The 23,106-nt window shown below is 35.0% G+C and overlaps 4 protein-coding genes across 25 annotated transcripts in view; 1 reads left to right on the top strand and 3 right to left on the bottom strand.

The window, feature by feature from the left end:
- The window catches only part of LOC108978020, a 31,494-nt gene extending 29,949 nt beyond the window's left edge, over nt 1–1,545 (bottom strand). For 4 of the 10 annotated variants that reach the window (XM_018948092.1, XM_018948089.1, XM_018948087.1 and 1 more), the window contains exons 1-2: nt 1,079–1,545; nt 345–539 (exon numbers count right to left, since the gene is read on the bottom strand). In XM_018948092.1, coding sequence (XP_018803637.1) covers nt 345–539; nt 1,079–1,095 — 212 coding nt within the window. In that variant the 5' untranslated portion in view covers nt 1,096–1,545. Of the gene's footprint in view, nt 1–344; nt 540–868; nt 1,012–1,078 lie in introns of those variants that run through there. The other 6 variants (XM_018948091.1, XM_018948083.1, XM_018948084.1 and 3 more) reach the window with 4 other exon arrangements.
- A 382-nt stretch (nt 1,546–1,927) lies between these two features.
- Nucleotides 1,928–4,155, bottom strand: LOC108978005 (DENN domain-containing protein 1B-like). 2 transcript variants are annotated; one of them, XM_018948038.1, is made up of 7 exons: nt 3,971–4,155; nt 3,703–3,891; nt 3,380–3,650; nt 3,217–3,270; nt 2,884–3,144; nt 2,115–2,823; nt 1,928–2,052 (listed from the first exon to the last, which is right to left on the bottom strand). In XM_018948038.1, the coding sequence occupies exons 2-7, from the start codon at nt 3,741–3,743 to the stop codon at nt 1,982–1,984; spliced, it is 1,407 nt and encodes a 468-aa protein (XP_018803583.1). In that variant the 5' UTR covers nt 3,744–3,891; nt 3,971–4,155; the 3' UTR covers nt 1,928–1,981. The 2 variants fall into 2 exon arrangements, with proteins under 2 accessions (XP_018803583.1, XP_018803581.1); XM_018948036.1 differs by having other exon boundaries at nt 3,949–4,155.
- A 1,951-nt stretch (nt 4,156–6,106) lies between these two features.
- Nucleotides 6,107–23,106, bottom strand: part of LOC108978017 — a 35,405-nt gene continuing 18,405 nt past the window's right edge. The window contains exons 1-6 of one of the 4 annotated variants that reach the window (XM_018948069.1): nt 19,029–19,768; nt 13,707–14,169; nt 12,356–13,632; nt 9,995–11,089; nt 9,524–9,919; nt 9,222–9,464 (exon numbers count right to left, since the gene is read on the bottom strand). In XM_018948069.1, coding sequence (XP_018803614.1) covers nt 9,301–9,464; nt 9,524–9,919; nt 9,995–11,089; nt 12,356–13,632; nt 13,707–14,169; nt 19,029–19,260 — 3,627 coding nt within the window. In that variant the 5' untranslated portion in view covers nt 19,261–19,768 and the 3' untranslated portion in view covers nt 9,222–9,300. Of the gene's footprint in view, nt 8,309–9,221; nt 9,465–9,523; nt 9,920–9,994; nt 11,090–12,355; nt 13,633–13,706; nt 14,170–15,562; nt 16,200–19,028; nt 19,771–23,106 lie in introns of those variants that run through there. The other 3 variants (XM_018948068.1, XM_018948070.1, XM_018948071.1) reach the window with 3 other exon arrangements.
- LOC108978019 (proteasome inhibitor PI31 subunit) lies at nt 16,306–23,106 on the top strand. Of its 9 annotated transcripts, none has more exons than XM_018948079.1 (8): nt 16,306–16,405; nt 18,088–18,135; nt 18,243–18,342; nt 18,410–18,501; nt 20,708–20,892; nt 20,957–21,247; nt 21,307–21,419; nt 22,422–23,106. In XM_018948079.1, the coding sequence occupies exons 5-8, from the start codon at nt 20,710–20,712 to the stop codon at nt 22,654–22,656; spliced, it is 822 nt and encodes a 273-aa protein (XP_018803624.1). In that variant the 5' UTR covers nt 16,306–16,405; nt 18,088–18,135; nt 18,243–18,342; nt 18,410–18,501; nt 20,708–20,709; the 3' UTR covers nt 22,657–23,106. The 9 variants fall into 9 exon arrangements, with proteins under 9 accessions (XP_018803624.1, XP_018803619.1, XP_018803620.1 ...); XM_018948074.1 differs by lacking the exon at nt 16,306–16,405 and adding an exon at nt 17,651–17,742 and having other exon boundaries at nt 18,088–18,171; nt 18,227–18,342; XM_018948075.1 differs by lacking the exon at nt 16,306–16,405 and adding an exon at nt 17,651–17,742 and having other exon boundaries at nt 18,088–18,171.

The raw sequence follows: 23,106 nt of genomic DNA on the forward strand, positions 1-23,106 counted from the left end.
CAAGAATGTAATTAAAGCGGGCAATATACTGTGGCAATGAAGGACTGTAAAATGTGGTAAAGCAATGTAATGGCACGCATTATACTCTTACATTCAAATGCACATAAGGATATGCAAACATACATAAGTAGATATGTATAGGATTTATTTACTTATGTTTATGCATACATATGTATAAGCAAATGTATTCATTCGAACGTGACTATGATGCTTGCCGGATTAATTTAACCGGAAGTGCTACCCGCACACTTTACCTGCTCATGGCTTACATTCTTTTGGAGTAGGTACATATTTGCTTTTGTGCTATGACATAATTCTATTAGTTTTTTATATTTTCTACTCACCTTTCGATTTTGCAGGGAAACGCAAAGGCGGGTATATCGGCCATTGTCTTCTCATCGCGATATCCCTCCGGAAAGCTTTCAACAATGACACAAGACGGTGATGTCTGACTGCCGACCGTAGGCGTACTGTGTTTATCTCCATTATGTACGAGCGCGACTTCACACCAAAACTCGAATAGTTTCTTTACATCCGTTCTGCAAACAAAATTTCACATTTCGTTTACACAAATACAAATACGTTATATTAAATTTAAATAAAAACTGTAAAATAAGACACATTAAGCATATGTATATTTAATTACGGCAAACACTCTTGAAATATGAACGTTTCGCTTATCACTTTTCAAGTAAATCAGCATTTAGTTTTTTTCAAAAATTTTCATCAGACAAGTTGGTCAATTCGGGTGAAATGCACTTAAGCGTAACGCCTACTGATTAATTGTAGTACATTAGACGACACAAACACTGTCACAATTGTATAAACAAGTCAACGAATAATAATTGTTAGAAGATGCCTTGCTCACTTGTGATGAATGAAGGGGGATTTCTGACGTTGCAATTCTCTCATGGTCACAAGTTCAATTTCTTTCAAACAGCATTATCTCACAACTTGTTTTTAAAGCGGTTTTTGGAATTAAAAAATGTTTGATTGCAATTTGATGTGCTTTAAACTCAAAGATTAGCACTGCATTAAATAAATTCAATATAAGCGACATAGAGTCGAAGGCACTCACTTTATACGGGAACTCATACTCGAAGCGCTTGCAGTCGCCGCCCTGCTGCCACAAAGAATTTCCACTTATATTATGTTGTATTATGCAGAAACCATGTTTTTAAATTATATATGTAATAACACAATCACTTTCTATTAATTTTGTATTTATTTCAACACTACAATAATGTATATAAAATACTATTGGTAGCTACTTATTTATATGATTTCTTATTATCTTTTCGTAACTTTTCTGCACGACGTCACTAGTGATTTCCGCACTTTTGCAAAGGGTTTTTTCACGGACTCCCTTTTTTTAATTTTTCCGTTCAAAACTACGATTTTTTTGCAGTCGTCTGCGTTTGAAATTCAAGCACTAGATATTTACAAATTATTCGTCATATCTTTTATTTTAATTATTTATCAAGCTAGGCATTAAAAAAATTAATGTCCCCGAGACAAAAGCAATGCAATAAGAAACGTACAAAGTGTGAAAATCAACGCAACAAAATAAATTAAATGACAGTTCAAATCAGATGAGTGTCAAGACATGACAGGGTTGCCATTACAGTTATTTTAGCATAGGTGGGAAATTAAAAATTCCCTTTGTTGCCTATGAGATGACATTTTGTCGGAAACGATGAGCGGAAGCGGATGATCAAGAAAGTTTTTAAGTAAAATGGAAAAGTTTAAAGAAGTTATTCAAACTTATGAATAGTGAAGAGTGATTACAAAGGCATTGAACAGTGGCAAAGCATTTTCAGCTGCACGATAAGCAATTAAAAAATTATTATAGAAACAAGTAAAAATATAGAGCTAAAACAAACTTATAATACAATTTCACTATATTTTGACATTCCATATACGAATTACAGTTATATAATACACACACATATATACACGTATACAATAAATGGGGAAGTAATCAAACATCATAACGTGTTCTAGAACTTGCTCTTTTTTCCTGTAGCGAATCGCTGTTCAACGTACTTGTGTCTAAAATTGTGTAAACAGATATATTATATTTTTTACAAGTCAGAGCGAATGTGAATTATTACTTATTTCAGTATATCCAAGATTTTTCATCTCTTCAACATTTTGTGCTTCTAGGCTATTGTATGCTGAGGTAGCATACGCCAACGTATAACGAAGACTGCCGAACAGTTCTTTCATATCTGTATGTGTTTTTGCATCTTTATACTGCTGACATTTGCGCAACTGCTCCAATTGCGATTTAATGGTCTCCGTCATTTCCAAAGATTTAAATAATTGATTTTGAAAACTATTGAGCGGTTCATATATCTCATTTGCTTCTTTAAATTTCTTTTTCTTGACACCACCACAGCAACGGCTCTTCTTCCGTTGCGAATGCAAGGCACTTTCCATTTCAAAACGATCCCATATCATCGATCCATGCTTTATCATACTTAAACGTGTGCGTAAGAAGTGAACACACATTGAGGTGGACAGAAATTTACGTAAAAATTTGTGGTTTGTTTGAGAAGACTTGGACAAAAAAGCATTGTCACAGAACAATGGATCAGATTCATATTTAATACCATCCCGGTAATTACCAACCAAACGCACCATCATCAATAGAAATACATATGAGATGAATTCATCATTGCGCAGCTTAGAGTTTCTAAATTGATCTTGCATATTTCTGACAATACTGTGCGGTAAATGCTGCACATCATCATAAAAACTTTCATATGTGCCAACATCACAATTGAATATGATCGCGTCACCAAGTTCACCCCTACAAACCTGTAACGCAAAAAGGGGGCGTAGCATAGTTAAAAATAGCAAGCAAATAGTTATAATTACCGTGTCTAGAACCGAAGTTGGCACACCAATTAGATATGGCATTTGTCCCATCAGATAGTCGCGAAGTTGCAACGGCAATATGGGTATATAGGTGTGTTGCCATTCCATTGGATAGAGTAGTCCATTGGCGGCTTGCACGCAGGCGGAATGTCGATCCGGCTGATGAGATGTGATAATGATGCGACGCTCTTGCAAAAGCGAAGCAATTATGGATAGCATGATTTTAGGCGTAGCCAAATTATAGAATACAGTCAAATTGTGCTATAAACAAGATAGTGGCGAATTAAGAAAAACTCCGGGTATGCACAACCACTAAATCAGTTTCATACTCACATTGACTGGAATACAAGGTAACTTATAAAAGGATGGTTGCTCGATGGAAAACATCTAAGAATGTAAATATAATTATGGTATGAATAATAATACCAAAAATTAATAAATTATATATGCGTTTTTAAACTCTTTTATTCTTTCGAGAAAAAAAAAAGTAAATTACCTTACGACTCCCGCCCACCGGCACAAGCGTTATATCTCCACGTGGCGGCACTGCAGCTTTGTAACAATTCGTGAGAAATGTATGAAAATCATTTGATTGTCTTTGCTTGAGTTCGAAAAGCGTTGTCAGCATGTTGAAGAAGGTCTCATGCCATGGCAGGCGCGTCAGTATAACCATTATCGAATTGGTGTCGAAGTCATAACGACAGAAGCAAAACCGCCAATGAGTATCTTCCGCCGTCAGCACAAGTGAATACATCTCCACTGGAACGCTGCAAAATATTGCATTTTAATTAACGCGTGATATTAAAAGTACCTACTCACTCTTCAGTTTCGCACGGCGTACTCGCAAACAACTGCAGCATCTTCAATATTTTGTCATCACGAAAATTTGTAGGAAACTTTTCCTTGATCGATATTACATTTGGTTTATTTTGCTTTGTATAATTTTCGGTGTGCTTCACTGGACAATTCAACTCACAATACACATCGAAAAGACTGGTTACGTCCACGCTATGATAAAAAATCGTAGAATTCAGAGCATATGCAATGGCGTTAAACTTGTCTTACTGAACTCGAGTGCCGGGAATACCTGCCAAATTATTGCTCATAACACAATTGTCCGAGGCTATAGCTACAAAATTTAACTTCTTCCTTGATCGTCCTACTCTTCTGAATCATAACCTTTCACACATAAATTTTGCAGTCTCAAAGACATTTATCTTTATAGAAATTTTACTATATTTATACATCAATTTTAGCTTTTGTTATGAAAAAAAAAAAATTATCTATTCCTATACCGACTTTTAGTATGAAAATGTCACTTGTAACGAATTATGTAACAAACTGTGTTCAATTCCAATGTAAATTTGTATATTTTAATATTTTTGTGCAATGTGTTTATGGATCTGAAAACGATCTGATCTTGTTGACCTCATTGACTATACATGGCTAAAATGACGTCAAAAGCCGTAAAGGTGGAGTATAGAATTAGGACTCGTAGACCGATTCCAACATACAATACTTTTTAGGTTTTGTGTATGTGGGGCAAATCGCTAAAATTATATCGATAAATTTCCAGTGAGTAGTCATTCACTCACCATGAATTAATTTAAAAACTTCTCTCTAGTTTAACTTAGACAGTGGGTAGTAAGTTATTTACCAAATAGGCCAAAGCCGCCTTCGAAAGAACGAGAAGCAACTATCTATATCGATATATCTGCTACACAACACCAAAACCTCCGTCAGGATTACGAAGGAATCATCCGAGTCGTAAGATGCTAAACGAGGTAGAAAATAATAAGAAAATGTTGTTTGTCGCTACAAAAACAACAACAACGTAGTTCATGGAACGAATCTAAAATGAGGTGGAAATGACAATCGTCCTTTTGCGAAGGACAGTATTTTTATGATATTTTTGTTTTGCTTAGAAGTTGAACTTTCTCAGCTTTCAAATCATTCTCAATTCATCTATTCCATATTGTCGGACTGGACACAGATACCTGCAATGAATTGTTGAGGTCCTTTGATGAAAAAAAAAAAATATTTTATGATTTACGAATTAAAAGATCAAACTTTTGGGATGTGGCTCGCTTCCAGCTCCGTTACTCCGTTGTATATTACGCGAACTGCAAAAAGCACTTTTTAATTAATAGAGCGGTGCATCAATTCAACAAATTCCCAATTTGTTTTCTTTCTTTTTTAAGTTTTCTTTTATAATAATCTGTTCTACGGCTGTACAGTGCCTCCGTGTAAGATTTTAAATTAAAAAAAATTTAACTGAATAACATAACTACATATGAGCCATTTCGAGGTTCTCCACTTTTTAAGGAAAAACACAGAAACTTCAAATTTATTGGGGAATGTTTTTTATGATTCGAAAAAAACATTTTTGGTATACATTTTTTGAAGATGGTCCATCCGTTGAGTTCAATCTTCGATGACTCGTTCGAGCATTACGTCTGGTAACTGACAAATGAGACGCGTGATGTTTTGCTCCACCGACCTGCCCAAAACGTGAAATTATCTGCTCACCGAAATGTTCTCTGAATAAAATAATTGATGCGATGATGATGAAACCAAATGTTGTCGAAAGCACGAACTTCAATTTCATTCAACAAATAGTCGGTTATCATGGCGCAATAACGGTCGCCATTGAGGGTTACGTTCTCACCGATATAATTTCTTGAAAAAATATGGACGGATGATTCCACCGGGCCACAAGCCACACTAAATCATTTTTTTTTACTGTATCAAATGGCCGTTCATGAGCCAGAAATGAGTATCATCACTGAAAATGGTTTTGAAAAAAGTACCTGTACTTGGATCACCTGTATACGTACACGTATACATTTTCGTACATAATTAAAAATTTGATTTAAAGTACAGGAGTGGATGTTGTTTTTTTTTTTTTTTAAGTGAATGTGTAGCTATGATACAAACTGAACGATCGTAATCATGCTCTTGTGTGCAAAACTTTTTTATTTGACAAAATATCTTCAGGAACTTTTGCAGAATTTAAAATTATTGATTGATACTCATTGTAATTTTTAATTACGGTATCATTTTATAGTTTTTATTCAAAAAGAAACTTAAAAAAACATTTTATAAACGTAACATTAATATGTATTTAAGTTTATTTACTTCTATTTTTCGCGCAATAATTTTGTATATACTATATACATTTACAAATCTCAAAATAGTTAATTCAAATTAATATATAATATTAAATTATTGAATATTTTTTTTATTCTAAACAGTTCAAAGTTAATGCGAAGCATTAGGAAACTATTAATATGCCTATTTCTGAAGTATACTGCAATAGTTTAACGGCAATCATAAATACATATGTATGTGTGTGACCTTTCACACACCTTTACGCTTGCGCTTTACACGCATTTAATTCCAGCATAAAAAATTCAGCATATTTTACAGAAAATTGTAAATTAAAAATAATATTTGCTGTTTTACCACTCATTATTGAGTGTAAATAAATATTCTTAGCAATTTTAACAGTTAATGGCATAAACCTATTCATGATTTAAAGGCGTAAATGTAATAACAACTTAAAAATCTATACGCACAGGCGTACAAAGACTAAGTCTAAGTAGTTCTGTATAGCTTGGATACATTATAAAATATATGTTAAATGCTAAGATATACAAAACTTAAAAAAAAAATCGAAAAATCGAAGTGGCAATAACTGCAGTTACCTAGTTAAATAATTGCGCACTTTACGGATGCGTTGCTCTCGCACTCTCCAATAAGTTGTCGGCCAAGTCGCTCAAAAGCTCAGGTGTAACGGGTTGCGCTATTGGCGCTTTTTCGGCTTGCGTGTCAGCAGCTGCGCTACTTGCTTCAGTGTTGGTGTTGGTTTCAGCCTCAGGCAATTGTGCCTTCTTCATCAGTAACATTTCGATTTCTTTTTCAACATCGATTTCGGGCTCGTTCAATTCAACGGCGTTGGTTTCTCTCTCAGTAGCTGCTTTAATAGCGCATGCTACCAAACCGCTGTTTGTGGGCGCCTCGCGCCTAGCAGCTATCACATCGTCGGCTGCCGCACTTTCTGTTGAGTTTGCGGTGGTAACAGCGTAATCATTAGTAACCTCCGACATTTTTTGCTTAATGGGCGAATCCTCCGAGTCGGCTACATCAGATTCTTCGACGACAATCGGTTCGATAATGTCGTCGGCGGATGCATTATCAACGCTGCTTACCATGTCTGGTGACGCCACTTTAGTTTGTTGTTGCTCATTCATCTCAATTTCTTTCTGCTTTTCACTTGCTTGCAATCCCTCAATTACACGTTTTGCGCACTCGCTTACGGTTTCCATCTTCGTTTTCGTACACTTTTCGTTGCTGTCGTCATTGCTGTTCGCTGTGTTCTCGTCGATAACCACTTGCAGTGACTCCTTCTCACTGCTGCTATTGCCTTCAACTTCGATAATCAGCGATTTCTCTTTGCCCTCATCCTCGTCATCCATGACAATAGTATATTTTTCGGCACTTCCATTATTCTCGCCTTCAACAGACTTCTCTGCTGGGGACTTTTCGCCTTCCAACACTATTTCGGTCTCTTTACCATCATCAATGGAACTCTCCAAATCCACCGTTAGTATTTCCATATCACCCGAATCATTTTCATTACCAGCTTCATTGCTCTCATCGGGCTTCTTTGTGTCGCCATTGTCGACACATGTAGCCACTTCCTCTTGCTTCTCCTCGGATGCCGAGCGCTGCGTTTCGCCAGCGCACTTTTCAGCCTTTGACTCATTTTCGTGCTGTTGCAGCATATCTTTTGCGAATGGGTATTCTTCTTCGGCCTTCTTCAATGATATGGCGCATTTCATTTTCAATTTCAAATCGTTACGTTTCATCTCCTCCAAACGCTCACGTTCAAGCATCTCCTTCTGCTTCAACAGCGTCGGATTTGGCTTGTTGGTCGTTTTCTTGCGCGGTTGTTTGCGTTGCTGTTGCTGCTCGCTACCATCTGCAGACCAACTGCCTTCAGCTGCATCTGAGTCCACTTCTAAAAGACTGACGAGAAATTTCTTCGCCGCCGACATCATATCGACCTCTTCCATTGCATTATTCTCCTCATTGGAATTATTGATCGTAACGGCTATGCTGTTGGAAGGCGACGGCAGCTTATTTAAGCTCGGCACTGGTGCAGTGGGCACAATCGTAGTGCCTTTAGGAAGCGTCAGCTGTTCTTTTAATATCAATTTTTGACGATTATCATTTGGACTGAGTTGGCACGCAGAATTGCTGCTGGCGGCAGTGTTAATAATTGTAACCAATTGTGGGGGTTTCGGCGTGTCTGTTTGCTTGACTGGCGCTTCGTCTTCATTGTCCGAGTCAAGCGTAATGGTGTCCGTTTTAGGTTCCACAATCTCGATTTCGTTATCCTCATCGTCACTAGCTTGTTTGTCTATGAGAGTGAGGGAAGAAAAAAACATAAGTACATATCGAACAGAGATTTAAACAATAACATTTTAAACTTAATTTTTTATAACCTCACTCTATAACGTATTTGCGCAAGAAAAGTCAGTTTTGGTTTTGTAGCGAAAAATTTCATTCATTATCATTTAATTTAAGAATTACTAAATTTATTTTCAAATATAAATATAACTAAACTAATGTATTTGTTAAATTACAAAATGGTTTCGCACTTAAATGGACATAAAAAAAAATAGCTGCTTAATAAATGAAGTATTTTTAGCATACATAGAATAATATAAATATTTTTTATAACATGATGACTATTATTGCGCATATTTTCTGTATTAAATAAACACAAAAAATACTTTCAAAAGTTTTTGTTTGTTTTTCCATAATTCTTAAATGTGCTTATTGCTTTTAATTTCTGCAAATTTTTCAACAAATTTCATACTTCTATTTCAGAAATGGCACTTACTAAATGAATTTAAAAAATGCTTAAAGTAACCTAGTACTATAACCGTAGTAATATCAGCAAACGATTTAAAATACCAAAAACAAATAAATAGAACTTGGATCCATTCGAGATGGCAGCAGTATTGGAAAAGTGTCAAAGTTTACGTTCTGCGTGAATTTCTGGCAGCACTTGCAACGGTATCACTTTCATCCGTCACTTTTTGCGCGTAAGTCGTAAATATAATAATAAACACTCAATTTGTTTGTACATCAGCTGATTATCAGCAACGAAGTATCAAATATGCAAAATAGCTGTTGTAGCGCTGTAATTATGACGTAGCACGAACGCACCTCATATTTCGACTTTCTTCTTTAATTTCGTAGACAATGCTTACGCGGTTATAACCGACACTTATATAAWTAAATAATTATCAAATCTTAGCTTACTAATACTTAACGTCAACTTATGCACACTAATTTATTAAAGTTAAAAGATTTTTAGTATTAAATAGAGATCTGAAGCGCTTATTATTGTAGCGGTAGGTAATCGAGGAAAAACATTTCGTCCACTGGTAAACTTCGGCAATATTTTGGCAAGGGCTTATCCTTCGGGAATGTAAAACGTTCACGCAAGTAACGCTTATAGCTAAACAAAGCCAGTTGCCAACGCATTTTAATTGTCGTTGCGTTACCTAAAAGCAAAAAAAAAAAGTGTCATTAATATATACTTATTATTTAAGGCACTTCTTACGTTTGAAATCCTTCAGTGCACTGGCAATGTCCTGCCAGAAGTTGGAGCGCAACACTTGATCGTAGTAATCGACATTCAATGAGTCCCACAATAATGGATAGCGCTGCACAGTACGTACTAGCTGCAGCATGAATTCCTTATCGTCCGGTTCGTCCTGCAAACGGTTGTCGTTCTCCGTTACTTCTTGCGTAAAATCAATATCGATATTTTCTAAATGCTCATTGCGTAAATCTTCTTCGACAATTTTGTAGAGAAATGATAATTTGGCCAAATATTTGGAGTATTTCAATTCTAAATTAGCACGTTTGCTTTCGCTCTTGATCGTTTTTAAGCGGAAGGACTTGTACATTTCATACAAATGCGACCAACGATCCATTATATCCTCGCAATTTAGATCTGCAATAATAATAAGAGAGAGAACAATGAAAATAAGTAAAATAGCACTACAACGTCATTGCAGTGTGCACCAACCATTTAGCATACTACTTTGGGAGCGTAAACTCCGCCACAAGTGCATCCACAGCGATTTGCGGGACTGCACATCGACGGAATTGTACTGCGAGTCGCCAGATTTACGCCATAACACCGGATTACATTTAACGAAGTTGATGATTTTCATATCCAAAGCACGCACTTCTAACGCTTTCACACCATCCGACATTTCGTAATCGTTCGCGTCCTCCGCACAATCCTCATTATTCCAATCATATGATTGGTCGTCTTTCAGTGCGCTCTTTTCGATGACATTCGGCTTTTTACGTTCAACCTGCTGTGCTTCATCATCGTCACTGCCACAGTCAACTTCCAACCACTGATCTTCGGGAAGATCGCGATTGGCGAGAAAGTTCGTTGTTTTATCGAAATAACCGTTGAAGCGTTTACCATCGTGTATGCGTCGCTCAACGCGCACATAACGTTTACGTATATTCTTCCAGCGCAACTTTATATTCTCGGTGCGTTTAAAGTGTGTCGCTACGATGCGCCAGTACTTGCGTGTTACTTCGAAATTGCCATAGTCGGGATGGCGGGTACACCAAATGGCCGGATATTTCTCAATGAGTCGCGCAAGTTTGCGATCGCGCGCATGTGTTTGCTCCTCCTGACTCATGTAATCTTCAGTGCCATAATGTGCTTTATTGCTGTAGCGTACCGCTTGTTGTTGCTGTGCGACATATTGTTCAAAATCAGCGGCGCCATCAGCGTCAGCATCGTTTTCATCATCATCGCCATCAGCATCGGCAGTGGCATCTACATCGTCATTGGCAGACATATCGACACCGTCGTCATAATATGTTGGCTCGTCCATTGTATTTTTCATCCAACTATTATCGCCAGTCTCGTCATTTTCACCATAATCCTCGTCGTCTTCACCATCGGCGCCGCCGCGCTTCAGCTGACCCAGTGGCATAAGCGGTGAGAGGGGCGGTTTTTTATCATTGCCTTCGCCATTCTCCATATTCGCATGCAAACTTTTCCGATATTCATACACTTGATTGTGGAAACTGTTCGCGCTGGTATTGAAGAGATCTATATCTTCAAGTTGGCCGTAACGGACATAGTCGACGCCTGAAATATCAATTTTTTAAATTTATTTTTAATGCAATTAATTCGTTTTAATTTAATGTATTTTTGATGCTGCTAAAAATGCTATCGAGTTGCGAATTTCATTGCCTTCAGACATTTTGCCAACACATGGACCACTCATTACAAACCGCGCTAATTATTTTTAGTTTATGATTTCTTGGAATATTTGTATATGTATATACTATAACACTTGATATTTACAATTTAATTGAAGAGTTTGTAGAATGTTATAGGTCTGTTACCTAGACGATAACAAACTGGATCTGCATTCGATATGTATTATATGGTTCTGCAGCAACATCTTGGTTACTTACGTGAAAATATATATAAAAATATAGCTTTGGTTCTCAAAAAGGTATACCAGAGTGCCAATTATTAGTATAATTTTAGGCGAAAAAGCTTGAGACTACAACTTTTCTCATCTATCAAGTTATTAAAGTACATATAAACCATTTCATGTTACCAATACATACTTTTATGTGATGTGAACGGAAGACTATCTCTAAAAACATTTCATATCAACTCAGTAATTGCTTAATTTATATTATTTTGACTATTTCTTAAATTTTTACGAACGAAACTTGAGAATTGTGCAAAAATTCAGTCGCAAAGAATGATACATCCGTTACATAAATATTTAATTTCAATGATTTGATTGATTTTTGTTATTTCTTTGATAAATAGAAAATGTAGTCCATGTAAAACTCTTCGTGTGTGAAGCTTTAGCGAATCTCGAAGAGTTGCGTCGCTGAAAGTCAATGAAATTGAACTCGAAACGCATCAAACATCCGCTATTGTTTCGTACTTACATTTCTGTTTGCATTGCACCAAACTTGTGTGCTCACATTTTCACCTTTTTCACACACCTTTTTCAAACATTTAAAACGTAGTCCATGTGCACAACAAATGACTCAAGACAATGACTAAGTGATGAGCCTTACGCGATTTAATTCGTTTTTATGTAAAAAGAAATTGTTTTTTTTTCATTTTCTACTACATACTTAATTTAATTTACAACTTCGAACATCGCTTTTCGTGCATGGAATATCGATATTTTAATTTCGAAATTTGTTGCTCAGATAATCATATATGTTGATCGAAATTTCCATTTTCGAAATTATTTCTCGAATTTCGAGAACTTTCGAAATTTTTCAAAAAAAATTTTAATGCTACATTTCTAAGCAACATTTTTTAACACTTAAATATTTCTACATACACATCAATATCGAATATTGCATAACCACATACCTGCAGCCAATTGGCCGTTTTCCAAGCTATCCGCATCATTAACAAATCCTAATTGTCGCATATCACCCAAGCATTTATCCTGCAGTCCCTTAAAACGCCCAATTGCATATGTCAACAGATATGAGAGATGTATGTAGAGTTCTTTGACTTCAAGATAATTGCGCGCCTGCTTGTAAGCATTCGAGTTGGTCAGTGTTTGTACTTTACCAGTAAGATGTTGGCAAATCTCCATGGCATTGAAGACTTGATCCTGTAACTGGGAACGCGCTTGACCGATGGCAGTGTCGGGGAACACGTGACGCACCATGACCGGTGCACGCACAGCAGTTGCAGAATTAACTGTTGCAGGCGCAGCTGTTGGCGCTACAGGCACACCATTGATCAATTGTATTTGTGTACCTCGAATAGCACCATTTTGACCGCTAACCGGTGTCACAGTTGTATTACTATACCGTATCATTTGCGGCTGTTGCATTGAATTTTGCTGGTGTTGTTGCGATACAGAATAATATGTACGGGCTGGGGTTATTTGAACAGGACGTCCACTCGCCGCATGTTGTATAGCTGTTATGGGGCTTGCCTGCCGCATCCAAGCATTACTCGGTGATGGAGTGCTGGGCTGTGGTTGATTTGTGCCCTGCCGTTTCACCTGTATCAGTTTGCCATTGGGCAAACGGAATGTTTCTTGTTGTGCTGCCGAATTAAGATCGATGCGATAACCGTTAATAGTGTGATAAACTGGCGTATGATTTCCGGTTGTTGGCGCATTTCGTGCACCGATAATTGTACGTCGTACAATTGGTGCAGGCGAGGGATGTCTGATCGGTATGCCGGTGTTACGTAGTACCAATGGTGGTGGAGTGTTATTATGTGGTTTCAGTGTAATGCCACTACTGTTCGGAGATGACGAGTGCGTTTGTAATGATATAATTTTCGGAGTTGAAGTAATGGGCGAAGGTGCGGGACGTGTCTTCTGTTGCACAGTAATTTGACAATCCGGTTCCAACATGCTCAGCAAATCAGGTGTACAAACAACTTCATCATTTGAGTTTTTCATACGTTTGGCAGGGGGTACTTGTGGATGATTACCTGGCGATTTCGAATGTTTTTTTGCGCTAGAACTGCTTTGACTGCGTCGAGATGTTGCAGAATCTAGACTTTCCATAGAGTCGGACATGTTTCCACATTTCGATTTGGCAAGACGACAGCATGTTGAACGGTCCTGTGACAAAAGCGCCCTCTTTTCAGATTCGTTAGGGTGATTCACATCGATATACCTGTAAATTAAATAGCAATATTAAATTAGTATATAAACATAATGTACATATAAAGGATGGTAAACTGAACTCACTTCTTTTGTTTGTCTATGTAACGTATTAGTGCCCAATGTTGTGCACGCAATGGCCAAAGAATTTTCGGTGCGCAGCTAAAGCAATTCCAATTTTCATTCTGTTCAATATCTACTACTACACCGCGAGACAGGTTCTTAACGATACATGATTTACAGAATACGTAGGGACAGCTTGAGCAGCAGTAAACTTCGCCACCTTGGCCACACCAACGACAATATAGTTCTGAGCCATCTTCGCCTTTACTGAATTCGCCGCTGTTATAGAAGTCGTGGCATTTCAAGCAGTGTGTTACACGTAACACTGGATGCATGCGGATATTCTCCTCTTGACTAGGTGCAGTTCCGATATGAGTCTTACAGACAGTACAGTGCACCTTACGCTCACGCACCAGATCCACAGAGGGATATGCCCTGAGATAGAAACGTCTTTCTTCATCGGCCAAACTGGCATCAAATTCGATATCTGCGAATAAAATTTTTTTTTTAATAATTAGCAATATTAATAAAAATGATGGACATATTTTTTTTTTTTTTACATATACAGCAGTATTCCGAAATAACAAAGACAGTTATTGTCAGAGCAGATATATTGTTATATCGAATTTTTCGTTAATTCGAGTACTTAGCCTGGTATGTTTCTCAATAAAAATGAGTAATGTTTATCAGTAGTATAAGTTTTTAGCTATTTAAAAAAAATTGATTGTTCATTACATTTGATGATGGCTGAATATTAATTTATAATTATAAGTTATTTCAAATGGGAAGATCATTCATTCACTCTAAAACATATTTATAGTTAAAAAGTTATTGTTCGTAATAAACGATTTCGTTAAAACGTATATTTATTATTTGGAATATCACTGTACTTTAGTATGCTTTTGACCTATTCACAATAGTCCTCGTCAAATTTTGGAAAGAATTATGAATTATATACATAATTAATTGAAAATGGACATATAGTACATATGTATGCACTATCCTACTTTCATTTATAAGATTGAAGAAAAATACTTATTTACAATTTCCATTTTAATATGTTTATATTTTATTAATCCAGCCATCACTGTGTATAAAGTATGCGTAGGAGTATGACAAGATCGGTAGTTCGGTCCTTAATAAAAAAAAAAATCGATTTGTCAAACTTCGACATCGAAAATTTGAGATATTTTAACAGCGCCATCTCTGGTAGATATTAGGTTAATTTTCCTTCGGACAGGCGACAAAATAAGGTTTACATCTTTGATAAATATAAACATGGCGAAGATATCACTTCGTGATTGATAAGCGAGTATACTTGTAGCCGAAATACAACTCTACGAAAGCGGTTCATATATTAGCTATATGGACATGGTCAACCAAATGTATAAACTTCGGCACTGACCATGCTGCCACATAACTAAAAGCAAATACATATTTATCAATTATATCAATAAAATGTTTTGAATAAATATATTCATACAATTGTATGATGTTAAATACAAAGCAAAATTAAGTAACGAATTAACTTCTTTGATAATGATCATACCAATGTGATTACACTACCCAAATAAAAAAAATTATTTTACTTATCTAATTAATGTGTCTTCGAAACTAAATACAGCAAAATTTAACATACATTTTAGTTGTCAATCTTAAGCAAATGTTAGGTCCAAATCCACAAACTACGGCAAACTTTTAGGCATAAATTAAAACTTAGAAAATATATAGATTTCCAATGATTTCAGAATTTGCTGATAGTTATGAAACATCACCGGCTTTTTTCATTTCTTATATTTACAGTAAATTTTTTGCACAAATTTACGGACCGACGATAAAGCATCCACGCAACCCATGATATTTCTGGCAACACTACTTACCATCATTGTCGTTGTTGGAAGATGCCTGCATCGGGGCTGGCGTTGATGCGGTCGTACTCGTCTCCATCTCGATTTCAAGCGTCTAGGTTATGTTCTGGGCACAAATAACGCTATAACCCTTTAGTGTGCAGTCACTGCACACAAAGTAATTAGTTATATCTATAGGCCAGCAGCAGAAAATCACTTTTGGTGAACACTTTTTTAATAATCCACACTCCAAGCACACGCTGCTGTTCACACACCGATCCACAAATGCATGAAACGCTGCTGCTTAACAATCACACAAGTTTTATCAATAGTTCTTGCCTGTATGCTCACAAAGCAAATGTGCTTAAAAACATATTCACACACGCACAAATTTATTATGCTTAATTGTTTGTTTGGTAATTGCAAACTTTAAAGGTAAAATTTAATTGAAAATCTGCAAAATTTTCTCTCTACACCATACAACTTAGCACCACTCACTTCGGATTCAATATGGCGACGAATTTTTGCTTTGTCGTACGAAATATTTTTATTTTTTTTCACTGCTGTGTTCGGTTGACATGCTCGACAGCATTCGCATCGTTGCTTCAATTGCCGGTCATGTGCTGGAAGAAGTTAGAAAACCGGGTGCGAGCGAGTGAGCGCATACAAAACGTCATTGTACCGACAGCATTCGTAAATCGTTCGTGTATTTTTCGATTTACCCGCCATATTACTACACACCATCGGACCACCAGCAAATATTCGGGCAAGGTAGAACTGCAGGCAATAAATTAAGTATACATAACGGAAAAGTGGACCCACTAAAAAATTAACACAAAGTCGGCTTCTGACCCAAGAATTGAGATACTCATATAGGTAAGAAACTAAACAAGAATGTATGTATATCATATTATTAAATATAGACCTCGTAGTATAAATCGACTTAAAAACATTTTAGATTTTATACCGAACATACAGTATGTATATGTATGTATATGTAGAATCTATATTAATAATTGTTGCAATTGATAGAAGAGATCAAGTTTGGGAATTTATACTCCTTGTAATCAATACCTGAAACCATACATACTATATAAGTTCTAAACGAAGGAAATATATAAACGGCATTATAAGAAACAGTAACCCATCCTTTTTCCCCAGGAACTCATGGGTACTGACAAATGCATATGTATGCATGCACATATGAATATTATATGTGGTACATATCATATATAGATCGTTCATGTAGCATCCTTGACTTCAAGGAATCGTAAAAGCCTTTGGTTAGGAGTATTTCTCACGACTGTCAGGTTTACGTATCTTGAAGGGACTTATGCGATATTGTACTTTTGCATAACTTTTTTAATATGTTCAAATGAATTTAGAGACGACTATAATATTGAACAGATTTTCTAAGGACTTATTACTCGCTAAATTTATTACTTATAAAATTTACTGTTTTAACCGTATAGATTAAAAAGCCTAATCGTTTACCTTAGCAAATAGTTGACTTGTTTTGTTGTAACGGCAGAATTCTGTCGAGTTGACAGTCCTTGACGGGATAGAAATCTGCGTCCGTTCCGGTTACGTAGATCCGACTGTCTTGGCAACGGAGTTTACTGGGTTTGATACGACTTGGCTTTGGGTAATATAACTACATTATACTTCGGCCAACTAAAGTAAATTGTTGATGAGGTACACATACACTTATCATAAACGCTCGCCAACTTTCCTTAAATTAAGTGTACTATTCTTGCTTAGAAGTAGGAAACTGCTCACTTGAAATCAGCTGTTCAATGACTTAAAAGTTTTATGTGAATGGACCATAAGTAAGGGGTGAACGATCACACAGTGTAAATCGGGATTTAAGAAACTCGTAGAGCTTTAAAAAAAATTTCTGGTAGCGCTGTTGTTTAACCGTGAATGATTTACTTTAAAAGAATTGCTCGGTACAGTACTATTTTGTTATCATACAGCACATTTTTCTTTTAATTTTTTTTTATACAACTGCAAATAAAGCTGTACCAATATAGTATTGTTTACTGGACAAGTAATTATTGTGAGTTCCAAATGTTCGCTAGTGTGAATGATTCACTCACATGAAGTATTTTAAACCGTATTGCCAAAATCAGCTGTTTTTTGTTTTTCACATGAATTTTGTGTTTACATTTTGATTTTGTGTGATTTACAATCTTCCCGTAATCACTAATCAGGTACTGACGATAAACATTTCTTGGTAACTAACATTACATATTTTAAAGATAAGCAACACAGCGTTTTTTTTTGCATAATCAAGTATCCAAAGCTTATTTCGTTTAGTTGTGCATTTCATAATTAAATTAAGAGAACTTATAATATTAATGTAATTGTAAAAAATTTCGAAAATGTATTTAACTTTAGGAAGGTAATATAATGAATGCACAAGCTTGAACTTTTCTAGTTTGCTCTTCTTTTCTAAAGTGAAATTAAAAAATGTTCAATTTATTTAAATACAAAAAATCAAGTAAAATTAAATAATATAACTAACATCTAAATTTGTTGTTTCGATATTTTCGCAGACATATTGTAGGATGAGATTGCGCTGGTGCAATTTTTGCTTATGAAACGTGAGTGGCAATACATCGTCTTTGGGGAAGATGTATGTATGTACATATATAATTTAGATTTAGAATTATTGTGCATATCTTCGCTTCAAAGAAAAATTTTTCGGCAGAAAATGTTGGCTCTGAAAACAGCTTAAAGGAACGCTAAGCACTATGCTGCTGGTATCGTCGGTAATATCAGATAGTTATCGCAAAGAGTTATTTGAGATGGTAATAAATGAATTATGTGAAATACATACATACATATGTAAATATTAATATGCATTTATTTGTGAAGGTCACGGGAAATTCGCGGTAAAGCAAACACACAAACTAATGTAAATAAACAGTTGCGGGCACAAAACTTCTTGAGTACTCCAGTCTATAAAGGTAAAAGTAAGTGTTTCCTCTAATTGGAAACATTTGTATCACTGACATTTCAATTGTCATCCATACCAATAATCCCTACTTGAATGACATGCTGATGCCAGCTGCTTCTAAATTGCTAACACCTATTTAACTCTGAAAACGCAAATATTTTACAAAATTATTGGAATATACATTTGTCAGAGGATGCCAAATTCGGACATACTTTGACTCTTAATAAAATCGTGATCCGAAATTCCAATTCCTCAAAATTTATTTCCTTTCTGATTGATATACGGAAATTGACGTTTAATAAGACAAAGGACTCTATAACTACCTAGAGTTTTATAAAATAAAAAAATAATCCTATTAATAACACTAATACAATATAATTGTACAATTTCTTATATTTCATGCTTTTGCCATATTATGTGAATATACACAAAATGGCATACGAAATAAATACCAAAAGCAGTTAACAAATCTCGATAGGTTCAAAAACATACATATGTATGTATATGCACAGGCATAATCTGAAAATTGTTACTTACGAAGATTTAAAGTTGGAACAGCTCCATCTTTCAATTTCTTAGTTCCCAGTGCATAATCCTCAAAATGCACTGCACAAACAAAAGTGTTTGAGGGGGCTATTTTCCTTCCTTCGAAGTCCAGACTTTGGCACCACTTTTGTGCAATTTGTTCATTTTTCGGCCAACTGAACAAAATGGACGTGTTGTTATTGTTATAGCATTCCCGCACACAACACTTCCGATTTCGCGGCATTTAGAAATATTTTAAATTAATAGTTTGTTTCTCAACTGCTAGTTGCTGCTAGCAATCAGGAGGAACAAAACTGAGTAATTGAAGAGAGCGAAATATGAAAAAAAGGAACGGGAAAACTTGCAGAATTTACAAGAAATCATCAAAATGTTTTTAATAATCACATCAAATTAACACTTGAAACTTAACAAGTATAATTCTTATTTCACTATTAAAATAAACGAAATCAAAGCAAATATGGCTGTTTAAATATGTCTTTTATCAGCTGTTTCTTTATATGACAGCTATTCCTATTTGTTAGAAAAAATTTCACTAGCAGAAATTAGCAGCTCTTTCTGCTTCTTACAACAATAAATTTGTAATTCAACTAATGGGCTGGAACTTTATTTCTCTCTTTGCTCATACAAAAAATAGATAAAATACTCTGTATGAAAACGAGCGCCTTTTGCAACCGCTAAAGGAATTACTAAATGAAAATGAATTCCGAATTGCATAGAAGTCAATTCTTACGAAAAAAACACTTTTTGAAATGGAAAAACTTAAAAATCAAAATAATATGTAACCGATTTAAATAACATTTTAAGGAGATAGGCCAATTCTGGACTATATATATAAATATAAATATAAATTTTGCTTTGAGTGTACTATAGGATACTAAAAACATTATTCAAGTGGTATAATAGTAGAAAAAAACTCTTTTTACTAAAACAAGAACCAAATTTTATAAAATTGTAATATTTTTGCTATCATACATGTTTATTACTTATACATATGTGTGTATGTATATTAAGCCGGTGGAAGGTGTAATATTGTTTAATAGACAAGTAATTATTGTGAGTTCCATATGTGCTCGCTACTGTGAATGATTTACCCGTAAAGAAGAAGTAAATTGCGTGAGATTGTAGTATTTTGTTATCATACGGTATAATATACTTTTGTTTATTAGTTATATATATATGTATATAAAGAAATTTAAGTTTTTGCTTTTAGTTTAAGCAGTTAAAATACTACTATCATTACATCATTACACTTATACACGATATTATATTTCTTGGAAATTAATCCCATATACTTTAAAGAGAAGTGACGTATTTTGTACAAGCAAGTATCCAAAGCTTATTTCGTTTAGTTGTGCATTTCATAATTTTATTGAGAGCTTATACTATTCATGCACAAATATGTATATATGTATGTGTTTTGAAATTTCATTAACATTGGGAAGATAATAGTATAAATGCACGGAGTGGAACTTTTCTACTTTCAGTTGCTATTAAAGTACGAATGAATGACTTCACTGTAAAGTGAAATCTTAAAAATGCCCAATGTTTATTTTTATAAACCAAAAATCAAGCAAAATTAAAATGTCAAAAATATCGTTTTTCACTTAAAAACAATAAAAATAATAATAATATAACTAGTAACTAAATTTGTTGCTTCGAAATTTTCGCAGACATGTCGTCTGGAGGAGCAGGATCCTCAGCAACTGGTGCAACCGCCAATGACTTTTTTGGCTGGGATTTGCTTTACAAAACAATTGAAAAAACTGTTGATAAAAAGTCTGATGTATTGATCGCACTAGCGCATTTTTTGCTTGTGAAACATTATAAAATGCAATGCATCGGCATTGGAGAAGATGTAAGTAATTTAAACTTCTATTTTTATTAGTGAATTAACTTTCATATTTCCCATTTTTTTAAAGAAAACTGTTTCAACAGAAGATGTTGGTTCTGAACTATTACCTGAAGGTTGGAATGATCGAGGCAAGAGATACGCCTTGCGTTATTTACACAACGGTCGATTGTACCTTCTAATTGGCCATAATACAGAGGATTTTATTACTATGAACTTACTCGATGTTAAGGACACAAAGGTAACTAACATAACTTTAAATCCACAAGAATGGATAAAACAACTTAAAGGAACACTAAACACAATGATGCCTGAAGCATCGCTGATATCAGATCGTTATCGCAAAGAGTTAGTTGACCCGGTAATTAATCACTTATGAAATATGTTTTTGTAAATATCTAATATAATTTATGTGTGTAGGTGTTCACGGGAAATACGCGAGAGGTTACTACGCAAACAAATGTAAATCAAGAGACACGAGCACCAAACTTCCGCGATCCGCTCGCAATAGGCGGGCCGATGAGACCTGGTGGGTGAGTAGCATAAAATTTAATATGAGTGCATTTAGATATGCATTTTCGGGCGGATGTCTGCATTTGTGTGTTTGTGTTGTAGGACAATGTGCAATGTTTACTACGTCATTTTGTTATATAATGCAACAAGCTTTTGACAGTTTTTTAATATTAGACACTGTATTTATATTTATATAAAAACATCTTGAATCAATAAATAAAAATATAAAAGAGTAATATGTACCTGAATGTTGATAACAGTTTTGACATATCAACTATTCAGAGGACAATAGCCGATAGCCGAGTTTGTGTTTGGTCAATGATTCATAATATAAATTATTTGTTTCATGTAATACTGTCATCTTAGCGCTCATTCAAATACCGCAAAATTATTTATATTGTTTTTTTGCGGTTCGATTCGCAGTAAGAACACAAGCTTTTTATGGTTGAGGGGTATTTTTGCTGATAAACGTTTTTATGTGTGCATATTAAAACTACAAACTCTCTTTAAACAAGCTTTAAACTCTTCAACTTATGTCGTATTACTGCTTGTATAACAAACAGGTTCTTAATCCTTAAATAAAAAAGTGTCAAATTTATCATGCACTTTTTGGTAAAATTTATTATATTTTGTTGTTTTTGTTTTTATTCCACGTATATCAATATTATCATCATCTATGAAATCAAATTACAAAAACTGCTTCAAAATCGCTATCAGTTTTAGTTTAAAAAAAAATATGTTTGGTACACAAGGGTTAAGTTAATGAGATAGCGTAAGCAATCAAGAAGTTTACATTCTCAGACAATACGTGAGCTTTAGTATATTTATAGCCGCGATCATAAACAGTCATCTTTCCAACTTTAATATATTTTTTGCTATACAATTTATAGCATGCAAACCAACAACACATTGGGCATAGTAATTTTATTGCTTTGCTCAACTGCTTCTGTGAAGTGTGTATAAATTGGTGCTGCTATTAAAGTTTTCATTTCAATTTCCAATAATTGTCATCTTTTTTGTAGTTCTTTTCGAATGGAGCCTCGGCCGTTTGGCTTTCCCGATGTTGGACGCGGCGACTTAGATCCTTTGGGTCGCGGTGGTCCTGGTAATCTCTTTCCAATGCCTTCACGTCCCGATTTCAATGCCGGTCTGAATCCGCGTTTCGATCCCGTTGGTCCAGACGGACGTATTCTGCGCGCCGATCCTAATCCAGATCATCTGCAACCACCAAATTTTGGTTTCGACTACTACATGTAATAACCAAAATGCGATAAAAAAAAAAGCCAAAAAGCTTATGAATTATTTTCAATATTCGTAAAGGATGTAATTACATACATAGGTTATTAATTGTTGGTTAAAGCCTATTCTTTTGATAGTTCCAAACTATTTAACTCAAGAGCGGACTTCAACATGTGCCTTCAATGCACTTCGAACTCAATAAAACTGAATGATAATAAGAATTTAGGTTACAGAAACTAAAATAAATAATTATTTTGTAAAGAGATTAATTGCAACTTTACTTGAATGAGCCTTAACCATTGATTAAATAACCAAAAACAGCAAAAGAAAAATAATTAGTTTGTATTGGTAATTTTTATATCGATTCATCGACTGCAAGACGACTACATGATTTGGTTTAATATTTGAATTGCATTTGAGTGAAATTATATTATATTTATTATTTAATAAAATAGTTTGGTTATAGTA

The sequence above is a fragment of the Bactrocera latifrons genome, unplaced genomic scaffold, assembly GCF_001853355.1.
Source record: "Bactrocera latifrons isolate USDA-ARS-PBARC rearing strain unplaced genomic scaffold, ASM185335v1 scaffold_99, whole genome shotgun sequence".
NCBI lineage: Eukaryota > Metazoa > Arthropoda > Insecta > Diptera > Tephritidae > Bactrocera > Bactrocera latifrons.

What these genes read in the sequence shown, in the direction of transcription:
- LOC108978005 (XM_018948036.1), bottom strand. Translation starts at nt 3,989, where the DNA reads ATGAGCAATAATTTGGCAGGTATTCCCGGCACTCGAGTTCA. An exon ending in ACGCCGTGCGAAACTGAAGA is followed by an intron (nt 3,651 to 3,702) that starts GTGAGTAGGTAC and finishes AATATTTTGCAG; the next exon opens with CGTTCCAGTGGAGATGTATT. An exon ending in CGGTGGGCGGGAGTCGTAAG is followed by an intron (nt 3,271 to 3,379) that starts GTAATTTACTTT and finishes TTACATTCTTAG; the next exon opens with ATGTTTTCCATCGAGCAACC.
- LOC108978019 (XM_018948072.1), top strand. An exon ending in GCATCGGCATTGGAGAAGAT is followed by an intron (nt 20,893 to 20,956) that starts GTAAGTAATTTA and finishes ATTTTTTTAAAG; the next exon opens with AAAACTGTTTCAACAGAAGA. An exon ending in GGGCCGATGAGACCTGGTGG is followed by an intron (nt 21,420 to 22,421) that starts GTGAGTAGCATA and finishes TCTTTTTTGTAG; the next exon opens with TTCTTTTCGAATGGAGCCTC.